Source organism: Nilaparvata lugens, chromosome 4, assembly GCF_014356525.2.
Source record: "Nilaparvata lugens isolate BPH chromosome 4, ASM1435652v1, whole genome shotgun sequence".
In the NCBI taxonomy this organism is placed as follows: domain Eukaryota; kingdom Metazoa; phylum Arthropoda; class Insecta; order Hemiptera; family Delphacidae; genus Nilaparvata; species Nilaparvata lugens.
Window position 1 is genome coordinate 20,815,210 of NC_052507.1, and position 22,598 is coordinate 20,837,807.

Sequence of the window (22,598 nt, forward strand, 5' to 3'; positions counted from 1 at the left end):
GTCCATTTATTAACTTTAATCAAGAAAGTATAAAATTTTTAGTGTTTTTCTTATTAAAGTTTGTCGGTAGCTCAATAAAAAGTAGGGTGCCCCCGTGCGCTAGAAATAGCTCCCGCTATTTTTAAAAGCAGTCAAAAATCAGCTGTGTAGATAGACAGTTGGATGAGAAATCGTTTGAATAAAGGAGCTCTGTTATTTTCTTCATTTTAAAAAATCCCTTGAAGATACCACTGCAAATTATAACATTTACTCTGGCATTAGAATGCAATGGTGCAAAATATTACCGTAAATTTGTATGGCATTTAAATCATTGTTCAGAGTTATGGATAAGATTTCTCTCTCTAGCGGCTATTCAATGCCAGTACTTGGTCTTGGAACATGGCAGGTAAGTTGCATTTCATAATAATTTATTAAAATATGGAAAAAATTCTACCCTTCAGATGGTAGAATAGGTAGCATATATATATATAGGTAGCATAAATAGCATTATTGTACCGTAAAATGGGGTGAATAGCAACAGTTTTGTATGTTTCCATGTTAATAACTGAAGAATACTGATAGTTAAAAATGTTTCTATCATGATTAAAGTTTAATCTTGTGCTGTAGATTCAATATCAGCATCAATAATTGAGAAATAAAATATCAGTTATTAAAAAAACATGAAAAACATGCCTGTTGCTGTTCACCTGCCAGTTGGTGTGAATAGCAACACCGTATGTCTTACCTTGATAATATGCATTCTGTTGCTTTAAAACCATTTATGGGGTGAATAGAAACAATATTTCGCTTTATAGAAATATTTATCTTTAATTATTTTGATTAATCTGATAAGATTGGTTCAATTTGTAATTAATAAAATAAGTTTGAATTAAATTTAAATGCAGCACTCAGCACTGTTTGCCCTCCTTTTGGTTTAATTGTTTCTTTATTTTTAATTTTTTTATGATATTTATACAACACAGTATGGTCCAAATTAAATTTTTTCCCCACTTCTCTGTAGCTTTTGCCTTGCTCGATGTCTTTGATTGCAGCTAACATCATATTTTCATCATATTTTTTGTACAGTTTCGTTCCAGGAACAGGTTTATACACTCGGGGCATTTTAAAAACCCCAACTATCACAATTTGATTTTAAAATAACATAAATAAAATAGTAAACAGTTGTCGAAATACTAAATGAAAGCAGACAGAATCGGTTGACAACATAACCTAAATTGGCACTGTTGTTCAAAAGTTGCTGTTGCTATTCACCCCATTCGACGATTCCAAAGAGGTTGTATCAGAGAAAAAATAGTTATTTGTGCAACTAGTGCGCAAAGTGACAGTTTGCTGCACCGAAAGAAACGTTTACGCCCGAGCCGTAGGCGAGGGCGGAATGGTTTCTTGAGTGCAGCAGAGGAACTTTGCGCGCGTATTTCACATTAAGTTTTCCTACAGTTACCATTGAATATGAAAAGTGGGTAATTATGGGTAAAATTGCCTGAAATGCATCGAATGTTTTTCTGTGTAATTTTATTATTGATAAAAACCTTAATTTATTGTCAAATTGAATAAAAATGTTGTCCTTGGTTATAATATCCATACTAATAATTAGCGCGTTGTGCTTGGTTGCACCTCTGCTCACTATAGCAGCCACAGCAGTCACTGTTACCAACTTCATTTTGATTTTGCTGCACTGTTGCTCCATATAACCTACTAAGTATTTTGCGTTGCCATGTTGCAAATCTGGAGTGCAGAAAAATTTTTCCCGCACTAGAGCGGAAAAGTGATTCTTTGCGTTCTGTAATCAGTGCAGCAATGGCCACTTTTCAACGTAACTGTAGGAAAATATAATTAATTGTAGAATTGAAATATTTTCAAGATTAAAAAACGTGTTTTTGCGTAAAAAATGCAGTTTAAAAAGAAAAATTCCATTGATATTGATATTTCATACACTTTTTTGGTACATGTGAAGTTTTGGAGCATAAATTTTTTTATATAAAATCATAGTCACCTTGTTTATTTTTTTATTCCTTATGTTGGCCACTCTGGATAGCAAAACTTGTTTGAAAATAGCGCCAAGATACTAGAGTGACTTCTCAATATAAAAAGAACTGATATTAGATACGCATGTGCAAAAAGGAACGGATTGAAAGTTTTTCCCTAGTTTTGTTGCTATTCACCTGCCTGTTGCTATTCACCTCATCTTACGGTACTATAATGCAGTGTTTTTATAGTCTTGAAAAATATATTACATGCTATAATGCAGCAGTAATAATCAAATGTAATACCTAATATTAAGGTATTCAATACGGTACCGCAATTATTATAAAATGATAAATCCAAATATAAAGACTTTTGAGGTTTGAATTGCTATGTTGATGTGTGGTGGATAAGAATGACATGTTATGTTAAAATTGTCAGCTACCAGCAGTAGTTCAAAATGGGCATGAGGCATTTATACCGGTTTATTTATTATTATTATGTACATTATAAATATACTTATATTGCCAACTTAAATTTAATTTATAATTTTTGTTTTCCTTATCTTTGAAGTTTCTTTTTCAAGAACAGAATAGGCTACATTATTATTTTCTTAAATTATCTACAGAGAACAATACCGTACGGTATTTGAAATATTTTCTTTATTTTTACAGGCAACACCTGAGGTTGTTAGGGATGCCGTACTAAGTGCACTTGAAATAGGCTACAGGCACATTGACACTGCTTATAACTATAAGAATGAGGCAGCTATTGGAGAAGCTCTTCAAGAATGGTTAAAACAAGAAGGCAATAGAAGAGAAGATATCTTTATCACAACTAAGGTTATCAATAGTATTGTTTATTATAATTTAGATATGAATACTAGTTTTAATTTATATTATATTTATAAAGTTAATTTTTATTTTGTTGTCATGTTTAGATCTTATGGTAATTTTTTTTAATACGGTAACACATTGAAAAATATGAAACAGTACGGTACCGTAGGCCTGGAGTAGGCTATTATTGTATTATTCTGGATGAAAATAATTTTTTATAAGCTACTGATACCTTCGGTATAATTAGGCTACTGTGTGCCGTATTTGACAAAGCTTTTAAGTCTTGATGCAGAAAGTTTTAATTGACTGGAACATGCACTTAATCATGAAAAAAATGTTAGCATAAATAGGTACTGTAGCCTACTCTGATTAGCCTACATACGTGTATAATGAATTATTATTCTACTTTATCTATATACGGTACGTACGGCGTATAGGCCTACCATGAAAAATACTTCTAAAATGTAAGATAAAAAATTGGAAGCACACAAGAAAATACCGGTACGGTAGCCTAATTTCAAAACTCGATTAGTACTGTGGGGAATAGGCTACCGTTGGTAATCACTGTCTTGAGTTCCTTTTGCCATATAGCCTACTTATTACATTGAATTCCTAAAATAATTTTATTTCAACTTTACTGTTTACTGTGTTTACTTTTACTATAGTACGGTACTTCTTCATCTTCAATTTGTTGAGTCTTCTTCATCTTTTTTGTCAATTCTGGGCGCGTTTCATGACACTGGATCTCATCTTCAGAAGGCAAGGAGTAGGTCTGTACCTTACTACTTCTCGAGTAGGCTACGGTACTCATCTTTGAACCCCCGAAGATGGGCCCAGTGTCTTGAAACGCGTCCATACTTGAGAAGTAAAAAGTTGTAAATGAAGTACTGTAATATTGTAAGAGTAAACCACGTGAAGCATAAAAATTAGTTATTTACCAATAGCTCATGTTAGATTGAAAACCTTGGAAGAAATTTATTTTTATGGCAGCAGATATTATTGAGTACGGTAACTCTTACATTCTGTATTATAGAATGTATATACTTAGAATAAGTGTAAACTGGCAGCGTCTATGAAAAATTGCTGCTATAGTGAGGTTCACTTTATAATGGAAGTGTATTTGATTTGCAATGGTAGGTATTGCTATCCTTGTCTATCATTCAACAAAGCGGATAGCGCTATCTCTTTCTCGCTTTGCTCTGTTGCCAGATTGTCTTTTAACAATGTAGAATTAAAAATTAATTAACAAAATAGTTCATCTCAATTATGAAAATTCATTATGAATTTTTTGAAAAGTATAATTTCTTGCTTAATAAAATATAATTTAAGCTTATCATTTTAAACGAGAACGAACAGTCAATATTACATCAATAAACCTGTATCAGCTACCGTCTATAGAAGGCATGGAGAAGACAGAGGATCGGCAACGTTCTCCTATCTTTCTCCACTGCCATCTTAACGTGGACCTCACTATCTATATATATAAAAGCGAAATGGCACTCACTGACTGACTCACTCGCGGAACTAAAAATCTACCGGCAGTGGCGTAACGTTTCCAAACCGGACCCCCCCGCAAAAAAAAATTCCGGGCACCTCTATCGATTTTACTTTCAAAATAATCATCAATTTTGGTGCGCTTCATCCATGCATTTAAACTTACGCTGGCATCAATATGAGAAGAGCTACTTTCGTGATCTTTCATTTTTTTAGTCAAGCCCCTCCAATCCCTAACTCCTTTAACCCAATTATTATGATAAAACGGAGACGTTCGGTCAGCAAACAGCCAACATGGATGGCAGTACACATAGTCACCTTTCTGTGAATAGCATAACTAATCTCTTCTTAAAGACATAACAGTCCTAGTGAGGTTTTCGTAGTAGCTCGTCGAAAAATGCCTATTTTCTTGGTCTTGATGGAGATCGCAAGGAAATGGGCCCTTGGGTTGGCAAGGAACTTGACTGACAATTATTTCTCCAAGTTTATCATTTTCAATAATGTGAGGAAAATATTCTCGATCGGTCAAGTAATCGTTATTGACGTTGAATAATTCACAATTATTATCAGGCCTATTACAATCTGATTCGTTAATTTCTATATCTAATTTCTTTAGACGAGCCAGCGATCGATTCCTTATTTTCGTTTTTGTTATCATTGGGAAATTCGCGAAATTCACTTATATCAGAATCGTTATTTTCGTTTTTATCATCATTTAAAGATTCACGCACTGCACTAGTAGTCTGCACTAGCAATGAATGCTCAAAAGAGGTTATAGAGGGAAAAGTTTGGAAGACAATTTTCGACCCCGCAGTTCTGTTTAGGGTAGTAAGGAGGTAAACATATCAAAAGTCCCCACCCCTAGCCCTTGTGCTAAGGGGTTGGGGGTGGTTCAAAGGTACCATTTTTCGGTTTCTCGCATATAACTCGGAAACTGTATATTTTACCGACATAACTATTATATACAAAATTAAAGCTTACATAATTTCCTACAATATTCATCTCACAATGTATTCTATATCTTTTCTAGTCTTCGAGATATCCGCTCTTGAGGATGTATCAAATTACAGATACTATTTTATCAATTTGTAGAAAACAATTTTTATATCAGGTATAAAAGCTCATCAATGTTATTCCTAACCATTTTATCACTAGTAAATTAAATAGAAAACTGCTAATTGAAATTCATACATGGATAATCTCGAACAATGTAATTTTGGCAATGTAATTTCCTCATAGCTTAGTATAAAGACTTCTCATGTTTTTTATGTAATTTTCAACTATTCTTTACTTTCCCCTATGCCTTCACTCTGCTCTTTCTCTTCCCTTCCTCACTCACTTTTTCTTTTCCCTATTTCTTAATAATATCCCATTATTATTTTCTTGTACTGTTAAGCATTGATCACTCGGCCTCTGCGCTCAGGTTCCTCGAACCTTGCAGGGACTTCCCGTTTTTAATATAGTTATGTATAACCCTATTAATGCTATTTTTCTTTTTCATTTTATATTGTACTTTACTTTTTTCATTTATAACCATTTTTGTCATTGTAATTATGTTTTTGGGACAAATAAAGATTTGATTTGATTTATCATTTTTGAAAAAAACGGTATGCCTCCAATTTTTATATATTTTTGCTCTTAAACTTTTTTAACATCGACCGGAAAAATCCATGCTGATTATGAGCTTATAGAGCTTTGAATCTCTTCAATTTGATGTATAATTTCACACTTTTACGTATTTCTCTACAACTGTTGCAGCAGCTTTAGTGTTTAAAAATGGTACCTTTGAACCACCCCCAACCCCTTAGCCCCATGGGTAGGGGTGGGGACTTTTGATATGTTTACCTCCTTACTACCCTAAACAGAACTGCGGGGTCGAAAATTGTCTTCCAAACTTTTCCCTCTATAACCTTTCCTTGACTGGACTATAGTCTCTGTTTTCACTGAATTATTATTCAAACTAAAAAATGAATCAAGTTTAATACTTTTATTGCACTGTTTTTCGAGTTCCCTCTTTTTTTTCGTTTTTGAGCTCCACTCAAATGATTGTAGGGCTTCATTATAATTCTGTCAAATAAATTAGAAGCTATTATTATTTAATATTATAATATTCAAGCTATTATAAGGTATTTTATATTCACGGCGCCCCTGCCACACTATATGGTATATATTCAGAAATTAAATGGGAAAATAATTTATTTCATCCAATGCTTACTTAAAGATAGTAAATAAAGATAACCATCTACTTTAGAATCATTCTGACAATCTTTGTTTGAATCAGAGAGAAAAGAAGTACCTAAATCTTATCTATAAGTAAGTGGTTTGAATAGTCTCAGTCTGGATTGTCTCACCGGATGTATAAATTTTAATGATTTGTAAACAAACAACATTCCTAATTTTTCAATAAGCTCACTACCAGCACACAAATATTGAAGCTCTGTCAATGGAACTATATTATTATTACGAGTAGATTTGAACAATGATTGTTTTTCTTTCTTGCCTTATTCAATATTTTCTACTCGTGTTCTCTTGATATTAATTTATAACCAGACTGATAACATTGTTCTATTGCATATTTCTTCTTTCACAATGAATGAAACCTGTCATTTTCCACAATAAAACTTCTGCTTATTCATCAAAAGTTACTTCCATGATTATTTAATTTTTCTTTTTAAAGTATGCAATACATAATTATCATTTCGGGCCCTAACCCGGGCCCCCTAGACCGGGTAATTTTATTTTTCCAGAAAACCTATATTAGCCTACATATTATCCGGGCCCTAGCCCGGGCCCCCTAGCGGGGGTGTACGTTACGCCACTGTCTACCGGACCAAAAACGTTCAAATTTGGTAGGTATGTTCAGTTGGCCCTTTAGTGGCGCACGGATTTGGAAAAATTTCCAAAGATACGCGGAGCCCCCTGGCTAGACGGATATGGCGAGCGAAGCGAGCCTGACGGCTAGTATAGTATAATTCTGAAACCATAATATTGTATTCAACTTTTGTATTATTCAAAGGCAGATTAGAGTTCAATTTTATTTTCAATTTAATTTATTCTATGTTAGTGATTTTTAATATAGTATAGACTATACCAGTAATTAAATATGCTATACTTCAGATATTTTTTCATCTACTCACACGCAATTTTGTTTCGCAGCTTCCTCATTATGCTAATCGACCAAGCGATGTGGCTGTGTATTTGCAAAAGTCTTTGAACGATCTTGGACTGAGCTACGTCGATCTGTATCTAGTTCACATGCCTTTCACAATGAAAGCAAATGAGGCTGGGGATGCGCCTGCCTTGGCTGAGGATGGAACTGTCCTATTGGAGCAGTCCGATCACTTAGCCGTTTGGAGGGTAAGCTCATCAATCATTATTGGGCTATTCATTTATCCAAACATACATTTTCTCTCATTTGATCTGACCAACATAAAAGATACGCTATAGGCAGATATGATAGTTTTTTTATTATTGTTATTTTTTGTGGGGAAAGGTTACAATACGAGTAATTATGCATAATTAAATAAATAAAATTGCTATGAATGCATTTCACAAAACATCACCTGCTTCGTGGTTTGTGTATAGCTGCCATGAGAAGGTCACTTATTGGATAAGTTTGACATGTTAACAAAACACAATTTATTGTTATATATATATATATATATATATATATATATATATATATATATTATATATATATATATATATATAGCCTATATATCGCATAACAGAAGACACTTTAAAGTTTGTAATATGAATTAAAACAGGAGACATAAGACATAAATAGATTGAAAACACTTAAAAACTTACATTAGAAATGGGGGGAAATTTTCGGAAACTGAGTTTCCTTCCTCAACCGAGCAGACTGCAGTTTGAAATCTCACGGTCGTGTGACCACAGAGTACGCACGGAGAGTCAATTGTAGCAGCAGAGACCACAGATTACGCAGTGCAGACGGATGGAGAGAAAAAGGGTACAGATTCAGGGGACATTATGGGGTATTTAGGGGGCGGTTACAAACGGGATGTTTAAGATTTGAGTGGGTTATGAATAAGGAAAGGTGTAGCTTATGAATTGATAGAAAAGAGGAGATTTAAAATTAGAAATCAAAAAAGAATTAGATTAAAATTGGGAAAAGGAATTGTAGAATTGAACTTGAATGAAATTTATTTTTCATTTTTATTGAACATTTAATATATATTTGATAGCTGTGAAATTTATTATGATATGATGAAATTCATTTCAATTTAATTAAACAGTTGGTAGGTATGGTACTATTGCTGTCTGTTGAGACCAGGACTGGAAGCAGCTCCAAGCACCCAAATAAAAGCCAATTCTTTAGTCTTGACATCTATGGAGGGGGTTGTGGGAGAGAGGGTGGCAAGGACTTTCACTTTGAAGCATTGGTCAAAGTTCTTGTTGTGCTCAGAGCCATGGGTAGGGATGGGTAGGGAAGTATTATTTTTAAAGGAAGCCCTGTGATTGTTGATCCAGAGGTTCAGGGCAGTGGTGGTTTCACCTATGTAGAAGGCAGGACAGAAGTTGCAGGAAAGGAGGTAGATGCAATTTTTGGAGATGAAATTACTGGATTGATGGATTTGGTGGGTGTAGTTGGTGATAGGACTGGTAAAGGAGATGGAAGAATCAGTGATAGGACAGGTTTTACAGCGGGGGCGTTTGCAAGGTAGGGTACCAGGTGGAGTTGGGATTTCATCAGAGGTGAGTGATTTGTTTTTACTGAGAATTTTCTTGAGGTTGGGAGGTTGCTTATAAATGAGGGTGGGTGGTTGCTGGAAAAGGTGTTTGGTAGAGGGATTGGAAGAGACGACATGGAACAGATCTTTAAGGACAGGTTTGAGGTTTTCAATTCCAGGGAAGTAGGTGGTACAGAGCTTTGGAGTTTGTGGGATTTGGGAATTTTTTGTGGTTAGATTAGTGCCAGTTTTGGAGGAGATTTGTTTCTGTAACAACCTTTCAGGATAGTTACATTTCAGGAGGGATTGGTGGAGTTTTTTGAGGTACTGGTCAAGATGGTGGGGATTGCTGCAATTTTTTGGCGTCGTATTGAGAGGGAACATGGGAGGGATCTTTTGATGTGGTAGGGATGGCAACTCTCAAAGTGTAGGAACTGTTGAGTGTGGGTGGATTTGGTAGATAAGGTATTGGAGTTGGAAAGGATTACATTGACATCTAGGAAGTTGATGGAGGACTCAGAAACATTCCAGGTGAAGGAGGCAGAGTAGTTGGAGTTGAGTTGATTGAGGAAGTGGGAGAGGGTATCATGTCCATGAGGCCATATGAGGAATTTGTAGTCAATGGAATGGAGCCATATCAAGGGGGATAGGGTTTGTTTGGAAAGGAAATCTTGTTCAAGGAGGCCCATGAATAGGTTTGCATAGGATGGTGCCATCCTGGTGCCCATGGCTGTACCCTGGGTTTGAAGATAATATTTATCTTCAAACCTGAAGGCATTGCTTGTGAGCACCAATTTGGCAAGGTTTACTAGGGAGGAGGTTGAAGGGGTGGAGGGTGTGAGACGTGAGGAAAGGAAATGCTCAAGGGATTTTAAGCCTTCAGAATGGGGGATGGAAGTGTAGAGGGAGGCTACATCAATGGTAACAAGAAGGAGTTGTTGGTCAGTTGGAAGGGTTGTGTTTCTTAGGATATCTATGAAGTGTGTATATGTTTATATATATATATATATATATATATATATATATATTATATATATATATATATTTATTTATTTATTTATTTATTTATTTATTCTTACAAAAATCTAGGAGTGCAACAGGCATAACAGCCCACAAACGCACTCATGAATACAGGAATACATTATTAAAAATTATTACAAAAAAAATAGATATATATAAATACTAGAAAAGTAATAAAAGAGAATGTTTAAAATGGTACATGTGAAAAACAGAAAAGAAAAATAGTATAATAGCTACTCTGAGAAAGAAAAGAACAATGTTAAAGGTAAATGATACAATTTGAATTATGATTATTCAATAAGATCAATCATAACCACATAAAATAACAACATATAACCTACGTATTACATATGGTTCTAAGAGAAGTGATAAAAGAACTAGAGAAAAGGGATCAAAAGGGAAGATAGTGGAAAAAAATATTAAAAGTTAGTTAGTGGAAAAAGGGTGACCATGGAGAGAACAAAGAAAAGGCCATTGTGAACCAGAGTAAATTAAGAACAACAGGTCTATATTACTCTTCAATTGAAGAATGGAGACATTTTTCTCTTGAAGCTCCATTTAGACAAGGAGAAGAGATCCACCTGACCATCACAGCAGAGGAATATATATGAGGAATACGATTCATTGGTGAGTAATAATGACCAACCGTGTTACATTTACAGATTGAGAACTCTTGCCGATTACGATTATTGAAGACAGGAACCTTAAAATTCAGCCTTGCCAACAGATTTGAAACTATCGACTCCAGAGTCGATATTTTTTATATTTATTATATATATATAATATATATATATATATATAGATATATATATATATATATATTATATATATATAATATATATATATATAATATATATATATATATAATATATATATATATATATATATATATATATATATATATAAACAGGATACACACTTCATAGATATCCTAAGAAACACAACCCTTCCAACTGACCAACATTTTATTATAATTATATATATATATATATCACATAACGGAAAACACTTCAAAGTTTTATAATATAAATTTTAACAGGATATACATGAAATGGATAGATTAAAAACTTACATTTAAATGAGAATTTTTGGGAGCTGGGCCCCCTTTGTCAATCAAACAGCTGCACCACTTCACTTCCTGTTTAATGAACAAAGCGGGCCCAGCTCCCGAAAAATTTTGTTTAAATGTAAGTTTTTAAGTGTTTTTAATCTATCTGTGTCGTGTGTATCCTGTTTAAATATATATAATTATATAAACTGTCAATCGATCTGTTTGAAAACCCAACAAATTTTGAGATTCATTCAACATTTTCTATCATAAATCGATTTTTATATAGATGTATATCCTACTTCCTCTATTTATATAAGGCCATATATGGTTAACTGTCACCTGACCTATAGAGTTGGTGTGTACTTGTTGTGTGAATTGATAACACCTTTTTCGAATTGAAACCTGTAAAAATAAAACTTATACCTAATTTGAAATTTTTGTCAAAAGTATGAGAACATTCACACATTTATTCTTATTTGTCTGTGTATTATTATAGATAGGTACTTTATATTTTAATCACCCCCTGTGGGGGATACTTTCGCCCCCTGTGGGTTGGGGGAGCTTTGAGTCTAACATCATAATCAAGAATGTGTTGAAAACCAGAATTCACCCACATTATCCCTGCTTGGACCCCAAGGCAACTCCAGAAGTTGCCTTGCATTCAAATCCACGGGATCTGCCCCATCAGGACAGTTTTGGAGGGGCAAAAATAAAAACCCAAGATACCAGAGATGGGTGAAACTCCAGACATAAATGTGGGTCAAGAGGCCAGGAGTGGAACTCATTTAGATCACGAGTGGAGAGACCAAACCTCACCACTGCTCAAAGAAGGGCGGCCATTCAGGCAAAACTTCTTGGGAGAGGTGAGGCTTCTCACAATGCAACGTTTTGGAGGGGCAAAAAGAAGAAGGGTCAAGAGGCTGAGTCAAGGGTGGCCAGGTGCCCTGGAGGCAACTTGGCTGCCCCTTCCTCAGCGGAAGGACCTTCAAAGAAGGCCAGGAGTGGAACTCATGTAGGTCACGAGGACTAACCAGTCTGAAGAGACTGCCAAGCATATCACACTGGATTGCGACAAGAAACCAGGTGATGAATGGGATGTATGTTAGAATAGGGAAAAACTCCTGGTTCTTGTAAAGGACACAGGTATTGGTTTGCCTAACTAACATACTACTTGGAAACACAATAAGCTTGGTTGACATGTGGGGTTCTTTGAATTCTTGGAGCCTTGAATCCATCCCTTCAAAAAAAAAAAAAATTTTAATCAACTATCCATACTTTCAATGGAAAAGTATAAAACACAAAAGAAACTTATCAAACCTATTAATTAAAAACTACAAGCACTTTGTTACTTGTAAATATTTGAAAAAACACTTACGTTTCTTGGACTATTGAAGAATACATTTTACTCCTGAGGAGGAACTTCTTCAGCCTGACATCAGGGGTGCTTGCTTACTATAGGTTGGACTGTGTGGCCAAAATATGTGAAAATATTGCATTTGATTTGAAGTTTATTTGGTCATTTATTAAATTGGATTTGTCATTTTTGAGGTGTTTAAAAATTTTATATTCTTCAAGTGTGTTAGGTCTGTGGCTTTATTGAAGAATGTGTAGTATTTCAATATATTTTTGTATGTTTTTGTGAGTGTGTCCTGTGGCTATTGAATGTTCTGCATATGTGGATTCTGAATTTGATATCAATACTTTTATATGTGTTCATTGTATCTTATTTTGAAGCTACTACCGGTCTGTCAAATTTAGAATTTTGGGAATGTATTGCATTTTAGTTTATAAATCCCAGTTTTTTCATATTTTTGTTTTTCAAATTGTGAGCTGTCTATTTTCCGTATTTTTAGTTGAGTTTTATAGGCAGCTCACAATTTGAACAAAGATATGAAAAAACAGGGATTTATAAAATAAAATGCAATACATAAAATTCTAAAATTCTATTCCCAAAATTCTATATTGGACAGACCGGTCGTAGCTTCAAAATAAGATACAATGAACACATAAAAACATTAAAATCAAATTCAGAATCCACATATGCAGAACATTTAATAGCCACAGGACACACTCACAAAAACATACAAAAAGATATTCAAATACTACACATTCTTCAAAAAAGCCAGAGACTCAACACATTTGAACAATACACAATTTTTAAACACCTCAAAAATGACAAATCCAATTTAATAAATAACCAAATAAACATCAAATAAAATGCAATATTTTCACGCAGTCCAACCCATAGTAAGAAAGCGCCCCTGGTGTCAGGCTGATGAAGCTCCTTCTCAGGAGTGAAATGCATTCCTCAATTCTCCAAGAAAAGTAATGGTTTTTCAAATATTTACAAGTAACAGTGTCTGAACTACAAGAAAGTAACCAAAATCTGCTTCGTTAAGGCAGTCTTGATAATCATTCATAAACACGGCTCATATGATTAAAGCAGGACTTTTTTAAACCCTTGATAATATGAGTATAAATTAGCACAGGAAATGGAGAAACAGGTGAGTGAGGGCAGAGTGCATTCAATCGGCATTTCCAACTTCAACCAGCGACAAGTGGAGCGTCTGTGCAATGAGGCGAGCGTAGCGCCCGCTTGCCTGCAGCTGGAGATGCATGCAGCCCTGCAGCAGCAGCAGATGAGAGACGTGTGTGTCAGCAAGAACATTGCGCTCACCGCTTTCTCGCCTCTCGGGTCGCCTGGCTCCAAACAACACTTCAAATCCAAATATCAACTTGAGTAAGCAGATTCAAACCAACTATCTTGTAAATTCTAAAATAGCTTGCTGGTGCTGAATACTTTGACTTATTTTATTCTCAAATTGAATATTTATTAATTTGAAACAGCATATTTTTAATCTATTTTTTTTTAAAGTTAATATTTTCATACTAAAAAATCCATGTGTTGAAGATGGACGTGGCGTCCAAAAGCGCTCCACATTGTAAGAAAAAATCTGGTGTGGTGCACTCAGCACTCACACAACTTTCCTTGTCGTTATGAAAATTAATCACCTGACACTAGTGTTCACGCGCATCTCAAGTCTACTATTCAAAGATCTGAACCAGCTGGTGACAGGAAAATAACACTGGAGACACACGAGGTCTGCTATCTCTTTATAGTGAATGATTCAATAGAATCAACAGTTGCCAACAGTTTGCAATTGAACAATCACATTTTCTCGAATTTCGAGCTTATTTTCAATTTTAGGTGAAAATGTTACAGAACATTAATTGTAGAGATTTCCATTCTCAATCTTTTCCACTTGGAATTTTTTGTTTAAATTGTTTCTGAATCCTAATAATTGGGAATCTAACATCAAACTTTGCGTAGTTGGGGCGGAGCTCCTGGAATTTTTACAGATATGGGACTCTAGGCAGTTGATAGATCTCATCAATGACAATTTTAGGTATAAATTTGATCAAAATGGTTGAAGCCGTTTTCGAGAAAATCGCGAAAAACTCTGTTTTTGACAACATTTTCACCATTTTAGCCGCCATCTTGAACTGCATTTGAAATTGTTGTGTTGGATCCTTATAGTGAAGGGACCTTAAGTTCCAAATTTCAAGTCATTCCGTTAATTTGGAGATGATATATCGTGTAAACGCACGCGCGCACGCACACACACACACACACACACACACACACACACTCACACACACACACACACACACACATATATATATATATATATATATTATATATATATATATATATATATATATATTATATATATATATATATATATATATATATTATATATATATATATTCATATGTTCTCATGAGTATAATTGAAGCAAATAATTATACTCATACTGAATTGCACACATTGAATTTCTTAGCCGTTAAACGGCGTACAGATATACGCGCCTCCAACCCGCTCCACGCACGCTTCGCCCTCGTTCCGCAATCGCTTCGCCCCCGCGCTGCACTCGCATCGATCATGAACGGGAGATGTTAGCTCTTCTCGCGTTCCACTCTCGCGTTCGATCATCAATCGCTCTGCTCGAGTGACGTTCGGTTTCGGAGCAGAGCGAAAGTCTGTACGCACCTTTATATATACGTGACCTTCCACAATTAGAAAACAACTCTTCAAATTCACATAAACATTTCATTACAGTGAAAATAATAATATTATTGTAGTATAACAATAGAGTGACAAAAAAATAACTTTTCTTCATATTTATGAATATTTTTTATGAGCTTTTTATAGAATAAAAATAATTAATCATTATTTTATTGTATTTATAGATTTCGTTTATTCAATTTTTTACTGAGTCACTATAAAGCAATATCAGTTTATTAGATTTGTTCTTACCAAATAAGCGATACATCCGCGTAATAGCGTTTTTATCGTAATTAGCGAAACACCATTCATTGCATTTAATTAAAGGCCTGTAGTGAGTTTATTCTTATACTGGAAGGCAAACGGCTTGCATTTCTGAGTATTGTTTTTTTCAATAGTTCACGATATATTAAAGTGCATACAGATTTATGCGCTACGAACACGCGCATTTCACTTTTCATCAGCTTATACTATTTCAGCATATCTGTATATGCACAGAAACAGTAAGATACAGATATAATAAGCATAGCGTCAGCTGATGAAAAGTGATATGCGCGTGTTCTTGGCACAGAAGTCTGTATACGTACCTACCTATATTATGTAGTGAGTAAATATTTTTCTCATTACTACTGCTACTCCTTGGCGCTATTTGCGGCCCATTCAAGGCCTTCATCTACTCCGAAACGCCTTCTCCACTCATCTCCATCGGCTGCCTAATTTCTCCAACCTTTGACACCCAGCTTCCTCATATCGTCTTCCACATCCTCCATCCAGCACTTGAGCGAACGTCCGCTCAGCCTTCTCCCTTCTGGATTGTTAATTTGATTCAATTTAGAAATATTTTTTGAATTTAATGCATCATCAGTGGTCTTTGTGGTGAGGCTCACCAAAAAAATACCACTGATGATGATGATGTCTGCCTTGAAGTGCATTGAAACTTGATAGGCTCTAATAAATTAAGGGCCGGTTTCAGAGCTTGGGATTTAGCCAAGTTCTAGACTTTAATCAGCTGGAGTCAGAAAATTTGCTTCTGAAACGGGGCGTAGTCGTAGTCCACGATTAAATTAAATTTCGAAAAAACTAGATAATTGAACACCAAATAAAATGAAGAAAAAATATTGTTAAGTTACATATTATTTGAATTATATAGGATATATAGGATAATGTTTCATTCCGTCAAGGGAAAAATTTCCTATTAAAGCATTAAGAAAATAAAGATTATCATAAAAACTGCGACTACGCCCCGTTTCGGAAAGCCAATTTTCTGACTCCAGCTCTGAAACCGGCCCTAAGTGGAAATGACAATATAGGTTTTATTTCGCCTTCATGTGGAGAAATTCCACAATATCTGTGTTCATTGTGTGAAAATCAAACACTGGAATCTGCTATGAAAGTAGATATTGAATGCTATAAAGATGAATAACCACATTATTCCTTCTTAATAAATTAATCTTCAAACAAAATTCTCAATTATTTCCTTTAGAAAATTAATATGTGTTGTAGAAGCACAAGTAGGGCAAAACTTAATTTTTACAATTGTGATGGAAGTTTTTTGTTTTGATTCGTGTTTAGAAATTAACTGATCTGTAAATTCAAAATTTTAGTAGGCCTAGGTACATTTTCTTTTGGCTCAAAATTGTGTGTGAATTAAGTAATCATCACTATCACTGTACAATAGCCTTAAGACTGTGTATTCTAAATTAAGGTTTAAAGCAGTTTTGGGCTAATGCGTGTTGTTTTCACGCATTTTTTTTATGTATATGAATAAATCAATGAATGAATACTGATTTGTTTTACAGATTCACTTGCCCTGATCTGTTGAGCAATGAAACAGTGCTGCAACTGTCCAAAAAGCATCAAAGATCGCCGGCTCAAATACTCCTGCGACACCTTGTGCAACTGGGAGCTGCAGTCATCCCAAAAAGTACCAGTCCACTTCGTCTGAAGGAAAATTTTGAGGTAGGAGGAAGTACAGTGACTATAAATAAATGTTTCTATATTCTCTGTAGGAGGAAGTGAAAGTCTTGATAAGATACGAGTTTTCTAGCGAAAATATGTGTGAAAGTCCATGTGGGTTTACATTTTCACCTTCTCACTATACAGTAATCAAATTAAAATTGATTCCCTGATCCACATATGTAACATTACTATCCCTTTAACTACCGGTATGGGAATATTGTGGATGTATAAAGAATGATGTGAATGGTATGTGGAGCCACACCATTGAAGGCTCAGCAAACATTGAATATAGAATATATTATAAAACTTAGGGGAAAATCTGAAACTTCCTAGCCTATTATCATTATAATGATTAAAAATTGTTATTTCTCATTATTATATTCCAAAAGCTGAAACATATCATTCATAAACTCCATAATATTAATAAATTAAATAATAAAAATATAATCAGATTGATATATTTTGCCTATGCACAGTCCGTGCTCCAATATGGAATCTTGATTTGGGGTGGGGCTTTCAACTGTCATTTCAATAAAATGTATGTTGTCCAAAAACATATTCTTAGAGCTGCCTTGGGTAAGCCTTGGCTGTATCCCAGTGCCGAGCTTTTCCAAGAAATGAGCGTTCTCACTCTAAAACAGCTTTATGTTAAGAGCTTAATCCTATTCATTAATAAGAATTCAGAATCATTTACCACCCACCCAAATCCATACAATATCCGACGTGTAAGAGTAGAATGTCCCCGAACTGATCTATCCACTTGCAGAAAACAATATGTGTATAGGCTGATTGTAATAGAATTTTTAATAGTATTCCACAAAATTTTATCACATCCAGGCCGGTTGGGCATGTTAAAAAACATAGAAAATTGGATCCGCACCGATCTAAACTCTGTCATGTCTCTCATTAACCGAGCTCTGCATTTATCTTTTCCTATTCCCATTAACTGTATCTTCATGTTTTCATTTCAAGTCTTCTTTATTCTGCACAACTTCATATTTTCTTTCTTACTAACGCATTATTATATCAAATATTAAAGTTTTACATTGTTATAATATAGAAATCTTTGAGTATATCTTCAATCTAAGAATCTTTTTAGCTAAAATTTTATGTAATAAATTTTCAACACTCGGCCTCTGCGCACAGGTTTTTTCTACCTTGCAGGGACCCTCCTTATACATATACCCTCCTGTATATTATATAATACCTACTGTATATCTAACTATTAAGTAATGTATTTTATACTTTGAGTTTTTAACTTTCTAATTATTATCATTAAGGATAAATAAATTTTAATTTGAATTAGGTTATTTTAATTAAATGCAATTTGAAAATTGATTTAAAATATACATTTCAGGTAATTCCATGTAATATTTATATTTTATTATAATTCTATTAGTTATTTATCTATTTCTTAAATCAAAACCTCATAGTTTTCATTTATTTTTCAGATATTCAATTTCAACTTGTCTGATGATGAGATGTCCGAAATGGAAAAATTGGATATCGGACACAAAGGCAGGATTATAAATTTTCTTTTCTTTAAAGGGCAAGTACCTCATATTTTATCAATAATTATTTTTTCCTCCACCTACTGTCTAAAGTACTTACTTTACTCCCTGAAACCTAATACTAAAGTGTCACTTTTTCGCTCTCGGTAGTAAAAAACAGAAAAACTCCCTAGGGAGTAAAAGTGACTCCATTTAAATAACATGGGGAGCATCTCTATTTTGAAACTTCATTGTAATCAGTGAACTCTATATTAACGTTATAGGTTAGTATAGAGTTCACTGATTGTAATAGGTTAGAAGGTCTAAGCTCAGATGAGAAAGCATAATAGAGGTGTCTATCATTGAGTCAACTGAATTCAATACCACAACCAGAAATTTGATTAACTCATGAAATATATGTTTGTATGATAATTATTATATTCTTAATATTAGTAGATGATAAAAATTTATACAATTTTTAAAATATTTTATTCTATTCAAAATACCAGCCCACAAATATTTTTGATCTGCAATTCAAATCTGAACCGCGTGATCTGGAGTCAGCCATTTTTGGTAGCTGCTCAGCTGATATAATTGTTACAACTTTTGCCGATAGATAGCGCAATCGGCAGTGCCAATCAGACGACCGGTTTTTAGGTTTTAGATTTAGGCACAGAATTACAAAATAAATATGTCCCAAATGGTACACTATGAAATCCCTGGTTATAAAAATTATTAGTAGGATAGATATCTTGATAGGTTATGAATGGTTTGTTGCTGAGTGGGAAATCAGTTCAAGAGAGATCAAGTCCTAATGAATATATTATCTGTGCAGACTAGCAAAATGGCATACAATATGAAAAATATTAAAAATGATGATGAGTTAATAGCTGCCTTAACACAACTGTTTGATGAGCAAAATGCTAGGTTTAATGCTAGGTTGATGAGATGAAGCAAGAATGTACTAGTATTAGACTAGAGCAGGCTAGTATAAACCTTCTATTGAAAAATGCACACGAAACATTGAAAGATAATAATGAAGATAGTAATGTTAAGATACAAGATCAACTCATTGAAGTTTCTGACAGTGTAGGCCTAGTTACTGTTGTTGAAAAAGTCAATCCTAATGAGATAGTAGAATTGAATGAAGAAGTAGGTAGGGAGTTGTCTTCACTGAAAGTCAACTATCATGAAAGTAATATTGCTACATTGAAGGTTAGGAAAACTATAAGTAAAGTGAATGTTTACATGAGACAGGTTTCTGTGGAGGTTAGGAAAAATGTAAACAAAATGAATCTTGCTTTGAGTCAAGTTGATGAGTTCAACTTTCAACTGAAAATTGAAAAGGTGTATGCAATGCATTCTCAAGTGAACATGACGAACTTTTGTAGGCAAAACTGCTTGGTTGAAACTAATGAACCCATGAATAAAATCATGCTATTGAAGAAAACAAACGCAAAGTCACGATTGATGTGTTAGTATTCAAAGGTTGTTTCAAGTTGCTTATTTACAAGATGATGACAGTGAGTCACATGATGAAAGGGTATTCCCCAACACACAATGATTAGGAATCCTGTGTCATGCCGGGATTCAGAATAGCAATGACCGTAAATACTACGTATGGTAAGAGTCCATAATTGTATCTTTTTTCTTTCCTGTAGCCTATTTTCTTGGCCCTTAATCTTTTCAATTTTCGATTCTTTCCTGTCTTTGTGTAATATTCAGTAAATTTCTTCTATGAAGCATATCTTAACCAATCTTGTCCATAGTCATTTAAATTTGTATTTTTTCTGAAATAATTTTGGAAGTTAAAATAGTAGCTTATTTTCCTAATCTTTAAATTGTTGATAAAACTTAACTTTTCTAAAATCTATCCATTTTAGTGTAAATAATTGTTTGCTTGTGACATATTTTTTCATCATGTATCACTTATTTTGAAATGTGTGTTGTTTTAGGGAATTTATTTACCCAGTTTTCTTTTTCTCTTGTTTGTATTTTTTAGGGAACTTATTTACCCATATTTCATCTTGATCATCTTTGTATTATAATCTTGAAATGTTTATACTTATTATACAGTCTTTAAATTTTAAATTATTAAAAAAAAATAATGGTTCAATTTAAAACGTTTGTTATATTATTATTTGAAATAAGTTTTGTGATTGATTTTTTTTTCAATTTTTAAATTTGTTTGTTCTATAATTTTGATATGATTGATTATCGTTTGAAATGGATGCTGGAGTGTATGTATAATTTTAGTGGGGTTTGTTGATTAGAATTTTGCTGGTATGTGATTGTTTTTTGAGATGGAAACCATTATTGCCTAAAGAAGGAATAACAGAGGTTATGACTTAGAGAGGCAGTAATGAGATAATATTTTTTGTGTTGATTACTTATGTTGATTGCCATAGATGCAAAATGATGATTAATTATGAATATTGTTTGCCTTTGAAGCAAAATATTATTGATGTTTTGAATGGTTTCTTGTTTAATGATTGATAGTAAAGTTTTGTCATGAAATGTAGTTTGTGTTTAGAACATTGAAGAGTCGAATAAACTATAGTATCCAACAAACGATGATTAACAATATTAAATAATTTGCTTTTTATATAATTTTTGAACAAAATTAAAACTAAATAATTTGAAACCTTGAATGATAAATCATAAATGTGAAATGAACATGCTATAAATGAAATGTTATATTAAATGATAATGAAATGCAGATATATTATGAAATGATTGTGAATAGAAGACCAATTGTCTGAAATTATTGAAATATGTATTGAAATTAAATTTTTTGTTGTGATAATCTGATGTTTTTTACAATTTTGATAATGATACAGGGTGTTATGAAATTCTATTTCTATTTGAAGAATGGATTAAATTTTGATATTTGAACAGTGAATAGATGAAAATGAATTTTTTTAAATTTATCATTGATATGTCCAATTTCACAATTATGTATTGCTGACTGTATAATAAGATGTTAACAAATTTCAATTCATATATATTTAAAAATAATTTTTATGTTATTAGATTGTATTGATAGCCTAATCAATTTTTTTTCTTTTAGTTTATAAGCATTTAAAGATAACAGGTACAGCACAGACATTAACATTGAAATAGTTATCATGTGAATCTCGAAATCAGCAACAAGTGAACGCCATGAAGAGTGTTAAGAACATTTGGGTGATTTTCAACTAGTGTGACATAACTACGCCAATATCTACGCCTAAATCTACGCTGCGGCCTACACTAATAACTACGCCAAAATGCCAAAATCTGCGCCAATGCTGCACCAATGCCAATAGCTACGCCAATGCCTGCGCCTGTGCTGATGCCAACGCCAATATCTACGCCGATGCCTGCGCCGAAGCCTATATCTGCGTCAATGCTGATGCCAAAATCTGTGCCAATGCTGATGCCAACACCAAAATCAACGCCGATGCCTGTGCTGATATCAATGCCTGCGCAATGCCAATAGCTATGTCAATGCCTGCGCCAATGCCAAAATCTGCGCCAATGCTGCACCAATGCCAATAGCTACGCCAATGCCTGCGCCAATGCTGATGCCAACACCAAAATCAACGCCGATGCCTGTGCTGATGTCACCTGTATCGAGTTTGGTATGCAGCAGTCGACTACAAGTATCAGCCCAACACTACGTGCATCCAGATCAGCCCAACACTTAACGTCATCACATTGGAGTCACACTTAATGAAAATCATACTGAGTGCCTTAACGGACTGTTTTCAAAAATGTGCATCAATAAAATCAACCGCGTCAATAGTGAAAGAAATGAACATTTTTTGATTTATTGAAATTTTATGTGAAAATTAAATGTAACAATTCATCAATTCATTTAAAAAAAAAAATAAATAAATAATAATAATAAATTTTTCATTCAACATACTAATTTTTTTTTTATGCAATAAAAATTAAATTTTCTATCTATTAAATTTATGTGCAATTTCAAAAAACTATTCTTTATTCTGCACAACTTCATATTTTCTTTCTTACTAACGCATT

General features: G+C 33.7%; 1 protein-coding gene across 1 annotated transcript; it reads left to right on the plus strand.

The window, feature by feature from the left end:
• Positions 1-134: 134 nt before the first annotated feature.
• LOC111058301 (aldo-keto reductase family 1 member A1-B) lies at positions 135-18,698 on the plus strand (the record flags this gene model as incomplete). The annotated part of the gene is made up of 6 exons (XM_039426914.1): positions 135-385; positions 2,637-2,804; positions 7,449-7,649; positions 13,547-13,797; positions 16,923-17,082; positions 18,534-18,698. Coding segments are annotated over exons 1-6 (1,035 nt in total), but the record flags the coding sequence as incomplete, so codon positions are not given.
• Between the last annotated feature and the right edge of the window lie 3,900 nt (positions 18,699-22,598).